General features: G+C 42.8%; 1 protein-coding gene across 6 annotated transcripts in view; it reads left to right on the top strand.

Annotated features, from left to right (window-relative positions):
- The window catches only part of RALYL (RALY RNA binding protein like), a 501,772-nt gene extending 485,616 nt beyond the window's left edge, over positions 1 to 16,156 (top strand). For all 6 annotated transcript variants that reach the window (XM_084864793.1, XM_084864798.1, XM_084864796.1 and 3 more), the window contains one exon: positions 15,197 to 16,156. In XM_084864793.1, coding sequence (XP_084720919.1) covers positions 15,197 to 15,214 — 18 coding nt within the window. In that variant the 3' untranslated portion in view covers positions 15,215 to 16,156. The remainder of the gene's footprint in view (positions 1 to 15,196) is intronic.
- The last annotated feature ends 2,553 nt before the right edge of the window (positions 16,157 to 18,709 follow it).

Here is an 18,709-nt window from a genome sequence, read left to right as displayed (position 1 = left end):
GAGCATATTGGAAGCCTTATATATCTTGTTTTCTATAGACATCCAACCTTTCATTCATTAAAACAACAACCAAATTGTTTTTAAAATAAAATAGTGGAAACCCAGTAATGTGCCACATATTTAGTCACCAAGAATTCTAAGAACAAAGCATGCTGACTTGTGGTGTTATAGAACTTTCACTGGGTAGGAGAGAGCATGCTGAAGTCACAACACAGAAACAGGTATTAACAAAACTGAAAAGTGCAATTACCATATGATGCATGACAACAATGAGTGAAATGACAGCAGCTGGACAGATTTCTCAAAGGTTGTGACATTTGAGTTGGTTCTAAAAGAATGAAGAATCATGTGCGAGGAAAGCACAGGGTTAGATGGCATCACCAACAGATAATAGACACACGGGAAGGAAGGCTTGAAGGAACTATGAGTATGCTGAGAAACTGGCTGGTGAGTGTGTCAGAGGGTGGTCGCAGGACCAGTGGCATCCTATCAGTGGAAGCTTGCTAGAAATGCAAATTCTCAGACAAAAACAAAGTCTCAGGCTCTAACCCAGTGTCTCTGAATGAGAGACTCGGAAGGTGGACCTCAGCAATTAGAGTGTTAAGGAGCCGTCCGGTGACTCTGTGTTTCCTGGTGATTCTGATGCCTCTGGAAGTTTGAGAGCCACTGGACTACAGGGCCAGAACCCTCCAGCCTAGGTGCATGTAGAACCACCAGGGCCCTTTGTCATAAATACCAAAGACACGTATCTCCAGCCGTGGCATTAAACCAAGAGCCCTTGGGATGCAGCCTAACCCAGAGTGCAGAGATGTTCTCCTGTGTAGCCAGGGTTGAGGGTCCTGGACACAGAGCTCATGGTCCACGAGGAAGAAGGACAAGTGGAAACTTCATCAAAAAAGAAGTGAGCGGCCGAAACCGGTTTGGCTCAATGGATAGAGTGTCGGCCTGTGGACCCAGGTTTGATTCCAGTCAAGGGCATGTACCTTGCTTGCAGGCACATCCCCAGTGGGGGGTGCGCAAGAGGCAGCTGATCGATGATTCTCTCTCATCTATGTTTCTAACTCTCTCTTCCTCTCTGTAAAAAATCAATAAAATATGTTTTTTTTTTAAAGTGAGCACTGGGAACCCACTCACAATCATTTGATTTCAGGAAAATACAAATTTAATCACAATAATGTAACACCACACACGGACCAGAATGGCCAAAACTGACAGAGTAAAATGTTGGCAAAGATGTGGAATGTTGAAACTCTCCAACACAATTGGTGGGCAGATACAATGCTGCAACCACTTAGAAGTGTACAGCAATTTTTAACAAAACTAGACATAAACATATCAAGCCAGCGTTTCCACTCCTGAGCCTCCAAGAGAAATGAAAATGTGTCTAGAAGGCACTTGTAGAAAGCCTTAGCAGCTCTACTCACAGTATCCAAAACTCCAAACCACCCACCCATCGGAAACAGGGTTTGCAGAGCGTGGCTTTGTCCATCAAAGAACACCACTGGTCAATAGAAGAAAGCATGCTCTGAGCCAGGTGACAGTGTGGACAGATCTCAGAAACAAGAAGCCTGGTGCAGAGCGTCATTGCATCTGATTTCTATGTGAAAGACAAAGATGTCCAGGTCAACCGAAAAAAATTGAAGCCCAACAATTACAAGCATTATTGGATGAAGATGAATGTAAAACTCAAAAACAACTTGCATAAAGATTAAACATTGCTCAGCAAACAATTTTTGATGATTTACAAGCAAAGAGAAAGATTTTAACTGAAGGAAAATGGGTGCCACATCAACTGAATGAAAGACAAATGAAAAACCAAAAAGTCATCAATAAAATGTTGCTTCAATGGCATGAAGGAAAGTCTTTTTTTCACCAAATTGTGACTGTCCATGAAAAGTGGATTTATTTTGCGAATCCCAAATGCACAAAATTATGGGTTGATCCAGGTTAACTATCAACATGGACTGGAAGGCCAAATTGCTTTGGAAAGAAGACAATGCTCGCGGCTGCCAGGCTGGGAGCGGCCAGGCCCGGAGCAGCCGGGTCTGGTGCGGCCAGGCCCGGAGCAGCGACTGCCAGGCTGGGAGTGGCCAGGCCCGGAGCAGCAGCTGCCAGGCTGGGAGCAACCAGGCCCGGAGCAGCCGGGTCTGGTGCGGCCAGGCCCGGAGCAGCGGCTGCCAGGCTGGGAGCGGCCAGGCCCGGAGCAGCCGGGTCTGGTGCGGCCAGGCCCGGAGCAGCGACTGCCAGGCTGGGAGCGGCCAGGCCCGGAGCAGCCGGGTCTGGTGCGGCCAGGCCCGGAGCAGCGGCTGCCAGGCTGGGAGCGGCCAGATCCAGAGCAGCAGCTGCCAGGCTGGGAGCGGCCAGGCCCGGAGCAGCCGGGTCTGGTGCGGCCAGGCCCGGAGCAGCAGCTGCCAGGCTGGGAGCAGCCAGGCCCGGAGCAGCCGGGTCTGGTGCGGCCAGGCCCGGAGCAGCGACTGCCAGGCTGGGAGCGGCCAGGCCCGGAGCAGCCGGGTCTGGTGCGGCCAGGCCCGGAGCAGCGGCTGCCAGGCTGGGAGCGGCCAGATCCGGAGCAGCAGCTGCCAGGCTGGGAGCGGCCAGGCCCGGAGCAGCCGGGTCTGGTGCAGCCAGGCCAGGAGCAATGGCTGCCAGGCTGGGAGCAGCCAGGCCCGGAGCAGCGGCTGTCAGGCTGGGAGCGGCCAGGCCCGGAGCGGCTGGGACCGGAGCAACCGGTCCCAGAGCAGCCGGGTCGGGTGCGGCCAGGCCTGTAGCAGCAACAGCCAAGTCCAGAGCAACTAGGTCGGGAGCGGCAGTGACCAGACCCGGAGCAGCTGGTTGTGGAACGAACCAGAGCAACAGAGGCCAGGCCCGGAGCAGCCAGGCCCGAAACAGCTCGCTCCTCGCCTGTACCTGCCCACAGCTGCCTCTCAGACATGGCTGGAAACTTTTGCGGGAACTTGAGGGTCTGCTGAATCAAGTGATGAAGGCTTAGATCTGGATGTGTTGAGTTAGTATAGCGCTGGGGTGCTGATCTGTGAGTGCCTTGGGTGGGGCCTGGATGAGGCTGGTTGACCTATTTGGAAATGTCTTTTGTGTGAAGTGTATCATTGGGCATGTGGAGGTATTATTGATATGAGAAAATGCTAAGTAACAGATTTACTATCTGAAAAGGGATTTACTATCGGGGAAAGGGAGGGAGGAAGAGACTGAACATAAACTGTGCACCTATGGATGAGGACAATGGGGGATGGGGAGGGGGCAGAGGGTGGGGTGGGAACCTGGTGGAGGGGGGAAGAAAAGAGGAACCTTTGTAATAATATGAACAATAAAGATTGATTTAAAAAAAAAAAAAAAAAAAAAGAAGACAATGCTCTATCAGGAAGGTGTGATGTATTTTGAGCTTCTAAAACCAAGTGAGACCATAAATACCAACAACAAATAATCAATGTGAACCATGCTTTGATTGTGAAATGACCAGAATGTTCCAGAAGACATGGCAAAGTAATTTAGCTTCATGATCATGCACCATCACATACTTCAAAACCAGTTAAAGAAGTGTTAAAAGATCTTGCCAGGGAAGTACCCTGTTTCCCCGAAAATAAGACAGTGTCTTACATTAATTTTTTCTTCCAAAGTTGTGCTAGGTCTTATTTTCAGGGGATGTCTTATCTTTCCATGCGCTAGGTCTTATTTTTGGAAGATGTCTTATTTTCGAGGAAACATGGTATTAACCCACCTGCTGTATTCACCAGATCTTGCTTCTTCAGATTACCACTTGTTCAGATCAATGGCACGCGCACTTTCTGAGCAGCACTTCAAAACATGAGAAGAAGTGGAAAATTGGGTCTCTGGATGGTTTGCCTCAAAACAAGAAAAATTCTATTGGAACGGTATCCACAAATTACCTGAAAGATGGGGAAATGTGATAAACATTACTTTGAATAAAGAACTTTTGATGTTTTGCTTGAAATTATCATGTTTTCTTTTATTACAAAATTTGCTATTATTAACCGTTACACCTAGTGCACCTGTATGCACATGCTCTTCCTTCTTTCTTGAATATCTTCTCCACTCATTATTTTTTCTGATCGATCAAAACATCCCGTGTCCTTGATACCATGTCACTGTCATGAATTCATCTTTGGAAAGGCCCAGGCCTGTAATGGACACTTTGGATCTGCATCTCTCTTTAGACCACACTCTGCATACATTTCATCAAGCTCTATTGTAATTAGTAACATCACTCCACTGATTTGTGAATTCCTCGGGACTTATTTTAGTTGATATTTTTCCCTAATGTGGTACTTATACATGTTAATGAATATTTGTTAAAGAGAGGAAAATGTCTTCAGTTTAACTCAAACTATGAGCCCCATCTTTATTCTTAAGAGCATTTTACTGTGTATGGTAATCAGGTCTGTTCTGAATATTGCTTTTGTGTGCATGCCCTCTGGGATTTAGAGGATTATCACACAGCAGAGAGGAAAGGCCTTTCATTGTAGCTTCTTCGCCAGGTCACCGGGGCAGCAGCCAGCATCCTGGAGGCACTGAGGAGGAACCAGAAGAGGCTTAAGCCAGCACATCAAAGGCCACACAGCAGTACTGACTCTGTCCAGTGGCTGCTCCATGGTTCCGCATTGTCACCTCCCAGAAGTGATAAAACTGAAAATTGGAAGCAACCTGAATTTAGTTAGTAAAGCTAGAACACCAAGTTAAAACCAGAAAATAAGCCTCTATCCCATTTTGAGCTATAATTTTTAAGCCCAAACAGTACACAGAAAGCTGAAAACCACAAAAAACAATAAATAAATGTATTTTCATAAGGAAATAAATGTAAGAGAACTCAGACCAGAGTAAGCCTGAACAAGGAAGCAAAGGCTGTGATCCTAGCTGCAGCTGGTGGTGCAACCTTTGCAGTGGGGTTCAGGATCTGAAGGAGGAGCCAACACACAAATGAAAATGCTATACAAGAAATATGAATTTAGAAGTCATTGAGGGCCAGGTGGAGCCTCTTTCTTAAAGACACACTGAGACTGGGTCCCATCTACTTTTTATTCAGTTTTAGATACACATTTTCCCCTCTAGCAATTCATATAGGCATATCAAAGGTAAAGTTTGATAAACAGTAAAAGAATCATCAGTTAGGGAATTGTCTTGACCCACTACTATCTCAACTCAAACTATTGGTGCTTAGTATCAGTCCTGCTAATGCCCAAGGGCCATCAGCCTTCCATGTTCCTTGGTGCACACTCATGACAGTATTGGTAGGTGGTGGCTTCCCATAGCTCAGAGACCAATGTGGTCCTTGAAAAATGGGCTCAAACTCAGGGCTTTTGAAAGGTTAAAAGTATTGTGGTTGATGTGCAATTTCCAAACTGCCTCTAATCATGTTAAAAGGTAGGTAACAGAGTATAAATTCAAACAAAATATATCCACCATACCAGTTTCTATAAGAGATAAACAAAAGAGGTAGATAATAGAAATCTCCTGAAGTCCTTTGCAAATGAGAGACAGTCCAAACATAAGCCTTAAATATGCAAAAAGCGGGGGGGGGTGGGGGGGGGGCTACTTTTCTAGAAATGCTAGAAGAAAATAGAGCAATCTGAAGTATCAATGCTGTCAGATTTCAAAAGGCTAGTTATGAAAATTTTGGGAAAAATAAAGCAATTTGGCCAACAAAAAGACCCTTTTCTACAAACATAGAATAGAAATATTACTTTTTGAGTAAACATTCACAGATATACAAACATGTATGGTAGCCACAAAGTGACTACAATGTTAATGTCAAAGAGAAATTGGACTGGGTGGAGTTAAACAGGCAGGAAGACTAGTCAAGATTGGCAGTAGGGACCAAGACTTGCAATGGAGGATCAAGATTGAACTCAACTCCATTGAGTTGACAGCTAAGACAGCTAAGTTTTTAAGCATTGAGCTGGTGGAAAAGGACTGGAAGAAGTTGGAGGAAAGGCAGGCCACCAAGATCTATGTTTGCTAATTGTCACTTATCTAAATTGGCTCCCTCTCCCAAAGAGTAGGAGATAGGGAGCACTATCTTCCTTTTTAATTAAGTTTATGAGGATGACAGCTATCTATATAAAAGCCCAACGACCAAATGGTGGAACAACCAGAATGACCAGTCGACTAGTCGCTATGATGCACACTGACCACCAGGGGGTAGATGCTCAATGCAAAAGCTGCCCCCTGGTGGTCAGGGTGCTCCCACAGTGGGAGCACCACTCAGCTGACCAGGATGAGTGGCACTCCCACAACGGGCCAATCCCCGTAGGCCACGCCCTTCACCAGTGCACGAATACGCGCACCAGGCTTCTATTGTTAATAAGATTATATAGGTTTCTAGTGTACAATTATATGATACATCATTTGTATGCCCACCATCCAAAGTCAACTGTTCTTCTGTTACCATATGTTTTACCTCCTTTACCCTTTACTACCTCCTATCTCCTTCCCTCTGGTAGCCACCATGCAGTTGTCTATGTCTATCAGTTTTTCTTTACTTATTTACCTTGTTTGTTCATTTGTTCCTTTCAGTTTTACAACCCACATAAGAGTGAGATCATATGGTTCTTAACTTTTTCTGTCTGAATTATTTCACTTAGCAAAATATTCTTGACCTAACTAGTTTGGCTCAGTGGGTAGTGTTGGCCTGTGGACTGAAAGGTCCCAGGTTTAATCCTGATCAAGGACATGTACCTTGGTTGTGGGCACATCCCCAGTAGGAGGTGTGCTGGAGGCAGCTGATCCATGTTTCTCTCCCATCCATGTTTCTAACTCTCTATACCTGTCCATTCCTCTCTGAAAAAAATCAATAAAATACATTTTTTCAAAAAAATAAAAAAAAGATATTCTCAAGGTCCATTCATGCCATCACACATGGCAATATTTCATTTTTTATGTCTTAGTAGAATTCCATAGTATGCATGGTAGGGCAGAAGTCAGTTTACAATTGTATGTATGAAAAATAATATAATAATTAATAAATAATAATAGAAGAATAAACTCTGTGTTTTCTGTACTCTCAAATGTAAATCTACTTTTGCCCACCTTGTCTATGTACCACATCTTCTTTATCCAATCATTTATAGAAGGAGACTTTGGTTGTTTCCATGCCTTTGCCCACAGTCAGGAAAACATTTGTCTAAGTTTTAGTCACATTGGGGAGAACTTAAGGCCATGTTGATCAGGAGGACAGAATCTCACCCATTTATACAGAAAAGTAGAGTAGTTATCCCCCAAGACAGAATGCCGACCCTCACAATCTTCTGTACAGCTCCTGAGCCAGTTAAGAACAAGTATGGACTTAGCAGATGCTTTATTCAAAGTATCCTTGCAAGGATGTATGGGACTCTTACAACAAAGAGCCATGACCATGGGATCTGTAAGTGTCTCAAGAGGTGGGCCAAAGGGGTTTTCCTTGTGTAGAGAAGCATAACCATGGCTAAAATTACCGGAAGAGGGGAAGTGGGATGAGTGGGTGCCCTGTTGGGTAGTAGGTCACGTCACACCTGGCTTTGTATTCCAGGGGGGAGGGCCTTCTGGGGGTTGCACAGGCTCAAGTTGGTGGTGGGCCAAGGTCTGGAGTCCTGAGTGGGGAGAAGAAGCTTAACCAAGTTTGGTTAACAAGCATTTTATTCTCAGTGATCAGCAGGGATCAACAAGTCAGCTAATCACTTATGTGACCAAGAATGAGAATTTGGAGGTCTGTATCCAGCCATGTGAGTCTTATCTGAGCCATATGGGGAAGGGTAGTTCTTTGCAGTAAACCATTTCCCCAAATAAAAAGGGTGGAATGGGGTATGGATAGGGTCTTAGCCTTCACTGTTTTCAGGATCACAGGGCAGGTAAAACTCAGCATTGTTACACATCAGAGAAGTCGTTTAGTCCATGATCATGGCACTGTCTCTCCCTACACTATAAACATTGGAGAATCAAAAGTCAGTGAAGATCAGATGCCCTCCGCCTCCTGGGACCCTCCGAGGAAAGGGGTCGGGGGAGTGGTCTCTCTGCCTTTGACGTGGAGAAAAGCCATCTCATTCACCCTTAAAAGCACAGCTGTGCATTGACCAATTCAGTTGAAGAAGGGTGTATGGATTTTTATTCAAATGGAGGACCCTTTTAACAGTTGTAGGACCTCAGGCAAATCCGAGTCTCAGGCTCACCCTCACCCGCAGCAGGAAGTTTTTGCAGGTTATTACAGGAGGATTAAGTAGGATTGTGTTCATGGGTTTATGTGAATGGAAAACTTAATCTCTCCCCTGGAGTAACAGAATTTAGTGGAAATGCCAGTTAAAGGAAATTTTAATAACTTTGGAAGGAAAAATTTAAATGATTCAATTACACCGTCTATACATATGACCCTTTTGAAGTTCATTGTCTTAAAATTCCAGCATATTCTATTAGCAATGTTATCTCACACCACAATATGTGATGGTAAAAAAAAAAAAAAATGCCAGCATTTGCATGAGGCTTCTAAGTAAATATAGTTTGAACAAATATTAACAGAGAATTAAAGGAAAAATTTTATTCCCACAAGAAAATAATTCTGAAATATGTGAACACGTGTGCTTATGGGGATGCTTAGCAAAATTTATCACATATTCTTGTAAATGTTTCCATTTCTCCATCAGCCATTTGTGAGCAATAATTCACCGATTTTCTAGTACGTATAGTATGCTTCATTTGACTTTGAATGGATCATTTTAACCAGAATTACCTGTGGTTTATGGGGAAACATAAAGACTCTACAAATTGCATTGAGCAAAAGGACATTTTTTAAAACGGCACTGTAACATGGAGATATCACCTGAAATCATACATTTTCAGCCACACTTTGTCTACATTCCCGGGCTGGCCCAACGCTGGGTGTGCACAAGGCTGGTTCTGTGCCAATTCCATAAATTCTCTGGTGCTTCCCACTGTCACTGGTTTTAAACAGACAGCGTGTGTCAGTGAGAACTGCAACACAGAGGCCGGGGTTTCCACACACCCTGCCAGGCGCGGCTAAAACAGCCTAAGCCAGACAGACACGCGCCCGCCAAGTCGCCCCAGGAACAGGGGACGTTTCAGAGCGCTCTGTTCAGGCCAGCGTATGACTCCCTAGGACTCTGTACCAGCACTGGTTTACAGGAAACAGCTCTTCAAATACGACATTGTCTTCTGATTTGGAGACAGATTTGTTCATAGGAATCTAGGAGAGAACTCAGGGTATCTTAAATTATGTCACAATGTATTGAATTAAAATGCTCCTATTTATAGCAATGCATTCGAGAATGATTCTGTAATTGACACCATTTCTATTTTCTCTTATCATAGACAAAGGAAAACATGGGTCAAGGAGCTGATATCCAAACATTTCTTTTTTTATTGAATTTACTGGGGTGACATTGGTCAATAAAACCATACAGGTTTCAAGTGTACCACTCATGAACAAATCACCTGCAAAATGCATCGGGGTCGGCACCCAAAGTCAAATCTATCACCACTGATGCCCCTTCCAATTCTTCCACCTCCCTCAATCCTTCCCTCTGGCTGTGACCATACTGCTGTCTGTGCTTTTATTTGCTTCATTCCTTCACCTTTTCCACCGAGCCCCCCAAAACCCTCCCCTCTGACCGCTGTCAGTCTGTTCCATGCATCAGTGCCTCTGTTTCTGTTTTGTTTGTTCATTTATTTGTTTTTTAGATTCCATGTATAAGTGAAATCATATGGTATTTGTCCTTTTCCACATGACTTATTTTTCTTAGCATAATGCTCTCCAGGTCCACTTATGCTGTTGCAAAGGATAAGATTTCCTTTTTTTCACAGCCTAGTACTATTCTGTTGTGTAAATGTACCACCGCTTTATTACCCACTCATCTACTGAAGGCACCTGGGCTGCTTCCAAACCTTGGCCATATATATACACACAAATGCCTAAGTGACCAGCCAACTGGCCAGTAGTTATGATGCACAATGACCACGAGGGGACCGATGCTCAATGCAGGAGCTGCTGAGCAACAGCAACTTTGCACAGTGCCCTCTGGGACCACTTGGGGGATATCAGACTGCTGGTTTTGGCCTGATCCCCGCAGGCCAGGCTGAGGGACCCCACCTTCTGGAGGGACCCTACTGCCTCCATAGACACCCTTCAAACCCTGGCGCTGCCCCAGATGTAGCCAGTCAGGGAAAGATTGAGGGAGGCTGGCTCCAGAGTGTGTCTAGCCCAATCCCACTTCCCCCAACCCCAGCCACCTTCTAATTAATTTCCTTTCAATGTGCACAAATCCATGCACTGGGCCTCTGGTTGTAAATAATGCTATAATGAATATAGGGGTGCATATGTTCTTTTCAATTAGTGTTTTGGGTTTCTTTGGATATAGTCCCAGAAGTGGAATTGCTAGATCATAAAGCAAATCCATTTTTAATTTTTTGAGGAAACTCCATACTGTTTCCCACAGTGGCTGCACCGTCTGCATTCCCACCAGCAGTGAACAAGGATTCCCTTTTCTCCACATCCTCATCAACACTTGGTGTTTATTGATTTATTAGTGACTAAAGACCCTGTGCACAAATTCATGCACCAGGGGGGTCCCTCGGCCTGGCCTGTGGTATCGGGCTGAAGCTGGCTCTATGATATCCCTCAAGGGATCCCGGATTGTGAGAGGGCACAGGCCAGGCCAAGGGACCCCACTGGTGCACAATCAGTGCTGGGGAGGGACACAGGAAGTTGGCCAGCCATGGAGGGGACGTGGGAGGGCTCCAGTCACTCATTTCTGATCTGCCAGACCCCAGTTTGTAGCTAACCTATGGTTGGAGCGTCTGCCCCCTGGTGGTCAATGCACATCATAGCAAGCACTTGGGAAGCCTTAGCATATCATTAGCATATTATGCTTTGATTGGTTGAACAGATGACCAGACAACCAGAAACTTAGCATATTAGCCTTCTATTATATAGGATAGCCATTCTGACAGGTGCAAGGTGATATTTCATTGTGGTTTTGATTTGCATCTCTGATGATTACTGACATTGAGCATCTTTTCATCTGTCTATTGGCCATCGATATGTCCTTTTTGAAGAAATGTCTATTCAGGTCTTTTCCAATTTTTAAAAAATATATATATTTTTACTGATTTCAAAGAGAAAGGGAGAAGGAGAAAGAAATAGAAACATCAATGATGACAGAGAATCATTGATCAGCTGCCTCCTGCATGCTCCCCTCAACCCCTGAAGACCAAACCCACACAACCTGAGCATGTGTCCTTGACCAGAATTAAATCCAGGACCCTTCACTCTACAGGCTGATGCTCCATCCACTGAGCTAAACCAGCCATGGATGCCAGTTAACCCCTTATCAGATGTATCATTGGCAAATACGTTCTCCCATTTAGTGAGTTGTCTTTTCATTTTGTTGATGGTTTCTTTTACTGTGAAAAAGTTTTTTAGTGTGATGTAGTCCCGTTATTTTTATTTTTTATTTTGTCTCCCTTGCCCAAGGAGATATATCAAAATACAAAAAAACATTGCTATGAGAAATGCCTGAGTTTTTTTTTTGTTTGTTTGTTTGTTGGTTTCTGCTTATGTTTTCTCCTAAGATTTCTATGGTTTTGCAACTTACTTTTAAGTCTTTAATCCATTTTGAGTTTATTCCTGTGCCTGGTGTAAACAGGTGGTTTCATTTTTCTCTTTTTTTTCTTTTTTTGCCTGTATCTGTCCAATGTTCCCAATATCATTTATTGAATAGCTTATCTTTACCCCAATGTATCTTCTTGCCTTCTTTGTCAAATATTAATTGACCATAAAGCTATGGGGTTTTTTTTAGTCTCTCTATTCTGTTACATTGATATATATGCCTGTTTTTATACCAGTAACATTTTGTTTTTATTACAGTTTGATACTTCTAAGTCTGTTCTTCTTTCTCAAGATTGATGAGGCAATTTGGGGACTTTTGTAGTTCCATATGAATTTTTGGAACATTTTCTCTATTTCTATGAAATATTCCATTCGTATTTTAACAGGAATTGTGTTGAATCTATAGGTTTCTTTAGGATAGTATGGGCTTTTAATGATATTAATTCTTCCTATTCATAAACACAGTATGTACTTCTATTTATTTGATTCTTTCTCAATTTATTTCTTCAGTGTTCTATAATTTTCTGAGCACAGGTCTTTTATCTCTTTGATTAAATTTATTCCTAGGTACCTTATTTTATTGCTGTTGTTGCACTATAAATGGGATTGTTTTCTTAGTTTCTCTTTTTGATAGTTCATTTATTGTGTATAAAATTAACTTTGAATATTAATTTTGTATCTTGCTACTTTACTGGATTCATTTATCAGTTCTAGTAGTTTTTCTGTAGAGTCTTTAGGGTTTTCTATGTACAGCGTCATGTCAACTTCAAATAATGAGTTTTACTTCTTCCTTTCCGATTTGGATGCCTTTTATTTCTTCTTCTTATCTGATCACTGTGGCTAGGACTTCCAGTGCCATGTTGAATAGGAGTTGTGAAAGCAGACATCCCTGTCTTGTTCCTGATCTTAAGAGAAATATTTTTCATTTTTGCCCATTGAGTACTGGCTGTGAGTTTGTCATAAATGGCCTTTATTATGTTAAGGTATATTCCCTCTATTCCCACTTTGCCCAAGACATATTTTAAAACCTTTATTTAAAAAGTAACCACCAGAGGATATGACACAATTGGTCATAAATAAGATAGAGAATGTCCAATTTTCAATTTCTTAGTCACCTGTTACAGTTCTAGGATTCTTTTATAATCATGGAAATCCAAGGGACCACATGACCCAATATTTGGAAACTCACTCTACTTCTCAAAAACCAAAGATTGGTTAAGAGAACAATAGCTTACACTTTCCTTTTTTGGTTCTCTCACTAATTTCACTCAATTTTAAAGTTGAAGCTACTTTATTATATTCCAATTTTTATTGATATATACAGTACATTTATTTAAATTAAAAGAGAATTACTAAATAGCCATGACCACTTTTCCCAAGCTATTCTGAATGATCAGGAATTAGCTGTACAATTTCCAAGTGCTTTTTAAATTAAACCTCTGAATCAATCAATTCTAAATCACATTTTACTGTTAGATAGAAAATTATTTTTAAAGTAGTTCTTCTTTTGGCTCCAAAACTAATTTTCTAAAGAACTGTAGGAAGCAGTAAAATGTGTGAAATTTCCAATTTCATAATAATCTTAGCATTAATCATCATTTGGCTTCTAGTCCTGGAATTAATTTAAGCAATTTGGATTACTACCTGAAAGTTATCATTTTCTTTTCCAGCACTGGGAGTAACTAAAGGTTGCTAGACATTATACAGGATGGGCAAAAGTAGGTTTACAGATATTCATATGAAAAATAACACAATGATTAATAAGTAATAATACCAGAATAAACTGTTTTGCATACTTACAACTCTAAATCTACTTTTGCCCTACCCTGTGTAATTAGCATGACAAAGCCAAAATCTATGCCTGATAAAACACAAGTTATGCACCAAGTAAAGTTACTGTTTTCCTGGCCATGGACTGCCAAACGTGTTTCTTTCAGGTGGACACTTTTTTCCATTGGCTGATTTATTGATAATAGGTTTCCATTATGTTCCAGTCAGATCTCAAAGACCCAGAAGTGTCTGTTCAGATCCTCTGCCCATTTTTAATTGCATTGCTTTGTTGTTGCTGAGTTGTATAAGTTCTTTATATATTTTGAATAATAACTCCTTATCGGAGGTTTTCTTTACAAATATTTTCTCCCATTTGGTTGGTTGTCGTTTTTTTTTTTGTTTTGTTTTTTTTATTGTGTTTATTTTGCTGTGCAGAAATTTTTTAGTGCCATTCACTTATTTTGCGTTTACCACCATTGCCTTTGAGGTGAAATTCATAAAATCTTGTGATCAATGTCTATAAGTTTAGTACCAAGGTATTGTTCTAGGTCTTATAGTTAGGTCTTTGATCCATTTTGAGTTAACTTTTTTAAAAGGTGACCAATAGCAATCTAATTTCATTGCTTTGCATGTGGCTTTGTAGTTTTCCCTGCACCATATATTGAAGAGGCTTTCTTTTCTCCACTGTATGTTTTTGCTTCTTTGTCGAAAATGATTTCCCGTATACATGTGTGTTTACTTCTGGGCTCTCAGTGCTATTCCATTGGGCTGTATGTCTTTTTTATGTCAATAACATGCTGTTTTGGTTACGGTCACTTAGTAATCAGGAAGTCTGATACCTCCCACTCTGTGGTGTGTTTTTTAACATCCAATAAAATGGGTATATACCACAAGATAGTAAAGGCCATATGTCACAAACCCCCAGCCAATATCATATCAATGGTGAAAAACTGAGAGCTCTTCCTCTAAGATCAGTAACAAGACCAGGAGCCCATTTCATCATTTTTATTTCATGTTGTTCTGGAAGTTCTAGCCAGAGCAATCTGGCAAGAGAAAGAAATAAAAGGCATCCAAATTGGGAAAGAAGTGAAATTGTCCCTTTTTGCAGAAAATGATTCTTTACATAGAAAACCTAAAGACACCACCAAAAAATTAGTAGAAACAATAAACAAATACAAGTACAGTTTTAGGATACAAAATCAACGCACAAAAAGGCATTGCGTTTCCATATGCTAACAATGAAATTTCAGAAACAGAAATGAATAGAATAATTCCTTTTGCAATTCCTATTGAATACAAAAAGAATAAAATACCTAGGGAATAGGTATTTTAACAAAGGATCTAAAGGCCCTATACATTGAAAACTACACAAGGAAATGGAAAGATGGTCTGTGTTTAGGGGTTGGAAGAGTCAACATAGTTAACTCAGATCAGGACCTGACCTGGCTCTTCATCCCTAGAACACCGACCGGGAATGCTGCTCACAGCCTCTCACAGAGAAGGTGCGGGACAGGGCGGGACAACAAAGGTCCTGAGAACCGCCTTCTTTCCCTAGATAAGAGCTCATGCTGGAAAATAATTGCCCATCTCAGGCATGAAATCCGCTGGACTGTGGAAAGCATAGCGTGCTCCAAATGTAAGCAGCCTCAGTGTTGCCTTCACAGAGCACCTGGGGACATAGTGCCTGAAGCCCGGGTGCTCTCTTAGCTTCCTCTGGAGCCTTGACATCTACCTCACACGTGTGCATGCTGCCAGCAGGGAATGCAGATCGCCATACTTTAAAGTACTCTTTTCTTTTCTCAGTTTCTGCAGATAAAGTGATCTGAATGAATGAATGAATGAAGCCACAAAGCAGAAGAGAGGCGCTCTGACAACCCCAGAGATGTGAGAGGAGATTCTGTACGGAGAGCAGCATCTTTGGTTCAATTTACATTAAAAACCCAAATAAATAAAACGGACAGTATTGTTCAGTCTTAGGAATTCCATTTCTTCTATGTTCTGAGCTGTATAATTGTCAGGTTTTTATGGTTTAGATTGTAAATGTGTGTTTCCTTTTGCTAATTACGTTTGGGTTGTTGTTGTCTTAAAAAATCTTAAAATGTGAAAGATACTATGGATGGTAAGGGAGACACTATATACAAATGTATATTTGTAAAAGCTATTTTTATGATTAGCATGTTTCACCATTGATCATATATAAAGTCGGGTGATATTGCAATTCTATGTTTAAAGCTTATTCCCAACAATGTTATGTAAGAAAAGATACATCATATGCTAGTTTTTGTAATTTATTTTTAATTTATAGTCTAAAGTACTTCAGATCATAAGGATAAAATACTTGAAAAGGTTATATTTCTGCCCTCTATGCGCACCATTTTTATTCATAAGGAATGCAGCTATTTCCAATGTGAGTCAGGAGCTGGAGGTGTCTGCGTGACTGTGGTTGAGTTCAGCATCCCTGCGTTCCTGGCTGGGAGACCCCTGTTCTCACTCAACCGCGGGCAGGCGGGAGAGCCCGGGCAGGTGTCAGCGTGAGTGAGTGCCGGGGAGAGGAGGAGAGGAGGAGGGGGTGATCTTGCCCTGGACCCAAGCGCTGAGAGCCACATCGTCCGTCCCTGCCTTCCTGCAGGAGCCCTCTGCCCACACATCGCCACTGTTCTCCAGAGCGAGCTGTAGCCTTGCGCTGTGAAAATGGGAGAGCCAACCTCACAGCCTGGGAGAGTCCAGCACATAATTTCTTAATAAATTCTGTTTCTTTTCAAACAGAGGTGGTGTGTGGCATTCCTTTGGGGAGCCTGGCGGTGTCACATTGGGTTTGGGTTCTTAAGTCACTGGCATGCCATGCAGTCAGTGCCACAAGGAGAGCAGCAGGATTTACTGACATGCAAGCCCTGTGCCCCACAGACCCCACAGGCCCCACAGGCCCCACAGGCCCCACAGTCCCTCGCTCTTCATGGGGGAACTTGAGGAGCACATGGAAATTGGGGAGCCTGTGATGTGACACCGATGGGGTGGCCCTCAGTCCTGCCCGGGGTCACACTCTGTTCTCCCTTCCTCCCAGGCATGCTTTCTTATGCATTATAGAAATGTGAAGAAAGTTACCCAGGACAGAAAGCAAACCACATCCACGTAGGTATGTATGCCCAACTCGGACTTCACCACGCATCGTGCCAGCTTCTCAGGACAGAGCAGAGAGGGACATGATGTTCCCAGGGCAAGTGGGAGGAAGGCTCCTATTCACAGGTGCTGAGGCTAAGTTCCTCCTATCTTCTTTAAGCTAATTTATCATCTTTCTCAATGTCTTATAAATATCAGGAATGACTATTATACAAGTCACCAACAAACGGTATTACCCAAAATGGAAAGAGTGGGAACACCAGTCAGAAATTTGCACTTCAGGGCCTGGTTCCAGTTCTCCTTCCAGAGTGAAGCTGGAAGGACTTGCAATGCTCTGGCCATCCTGAAGCTGGGATGAGCATCGGCGAGTTTCTATGAGAGAAAACTTTTGTTTGCTGCCAAATAGACACAGCGGCCCAAGATGGCTTAGTGTTTCCGGAAGGAAGTGTGTCACAGTTGCTGTTAGGAGACCCATGTGGGTCCTTTCCCCAACATGCTATTTGTCTGTCCTTGCAGTCAATAGATGGTATAACATATAATCTAGCATTATCTTAAATTCAGAGACTCATACTTCCCCAGACATTCATTAACTAGTTAATTATTCTCTACTAAAGGCCCAATGCACAAAATTTATAATGGGGGTTGTCTCTCAGCCCACCTGCACTCTCTCCACTCTGGGACCCCTCAAGGTATGTCCAACTGACCGTTTAGGCCCAATCCTGGCAGGGCAGTCAGACATCCCTCTCACAATCCAGGACTGTTGACCCCTAACCACTTGCCTGCCTGCCTGATTTCCCCTAATCCAACAAACAGTGACTGAGCACCCATCACATGTCAGACCTCCTGTCAGTCCTTAGGATACACGGTGAATAAAAGAGATGAAACCCCACCTTGGTGACGTTTAAAATCTCGACATTTCTATATGACCCGATAGAAAGGTGCTACTGTGCTTCCTTAGCAGTGGTGATGTCATCCTGAGTTTAGCAGACACTGGTGAGGTGACAATTCTGCTTTCTGCCCTTCAGGAAAAACCTGCGATCATCAGCCCCCAGGTGTGAACCACCCTTCCAGGTCAGGACCCAAACTGAGGTCAGGACCCAAACTGAAGTCAAGACCCAAACTGAGTGCTGGTGGTGCCAATTAAATGAGGCTGAATTGGGTAAAGCAGAGCAGAAACCTTATTCCTTGATGAAGAGCACAGTGAGCTCATGCTCTCAGGGCACTTCTTCCAACTGGGTGGAGCCGCTATCTTCTTGGGTGTGGCCATGGACCTGAAAGATGCTTAGTCATCTTCTTTGCACATGACGCCCCACCACCAACTCCTTGGTTTTCCTCTGCATTTTGGGTAAAGAAAAGGGTTTCTGTAAGCAAGTATAGTTCATGACATAGTTTAAGTATTGAGAAACATTATGTTCTTTTAGATACTAGCCCAGTGACAAGGGCAGAGGATTAATGAGAAAGTTACATGGACATCCATTGCCTCTACTTCTGCTCTGAGAAGCCATCTCTTTCTGGTGCATACTGCACCTTTGATTGGACTAGGGTTTTATATTATAGCAATGTGTTTGTGTCATCTCTGCTGGCTAATGTATAAATACAACTGCAATCCTGCAACGCCTAAATGGCAATAATAAACATGAGGTTGCAAATTAAAGTAACACTGAGATTCTGTTTTACAACTATAAAAATAGCAAATATTGAAGCCTGATAATATTCAGTTGGGGTTAGGAGGCAGTGGGGGGAGTTAAGCTCTTAAATTATATTAAGAACTCCTTTAAAATGCTAATGGTAGTAAAAATTGGCAAACTTTCTGGAAATGAATTTGACAAATATATCATAGTACCAGGATATTCAAGTGAGGTACCAGAACGTACCAGGGGCACAGAATTCACTCTGGGCATGAAATTCCCCCACAGGACCCAGACCTCCACCTGGGACTCACACCTACATCCGGGACACAGACTATCATGGTGGGGCCAAGAAAATTTTCCAGGAGCCCGGGCCTCAAACACAGATTCCAGACTTGTATCCTGGGTTTACTTCTCAATTTTTAACCCAGACCACCATTTCCATAACCCGATGCACAAGTAAGGTACCAGACCACCCCCAGGGACCCAGAAGTCCCTCTGTGGCTTGAAAGGCCCTCCCAACACCAGACCCCTGTCTGGGGCCAAGACCTACCTCATGGATACAGACCAT

The sequence above is a fragment of the Pipistrellus hanaki genome, assembly GCF_964339955.1.
Source record: "Pipistrellus hanaki genome assembly, chromosome: 17".
Lineage (NCBI taxonomy): Eukaryota > Metazoa > Chordata > Mammalia > Chiroptera > Vespertilionidae > Pipistrellus > Pipistrellus hanaki.
Note: the sequence above shows the minus strand (reverse complement) of the source record. Positions and strands in the feature narration are given on the sequence as shown.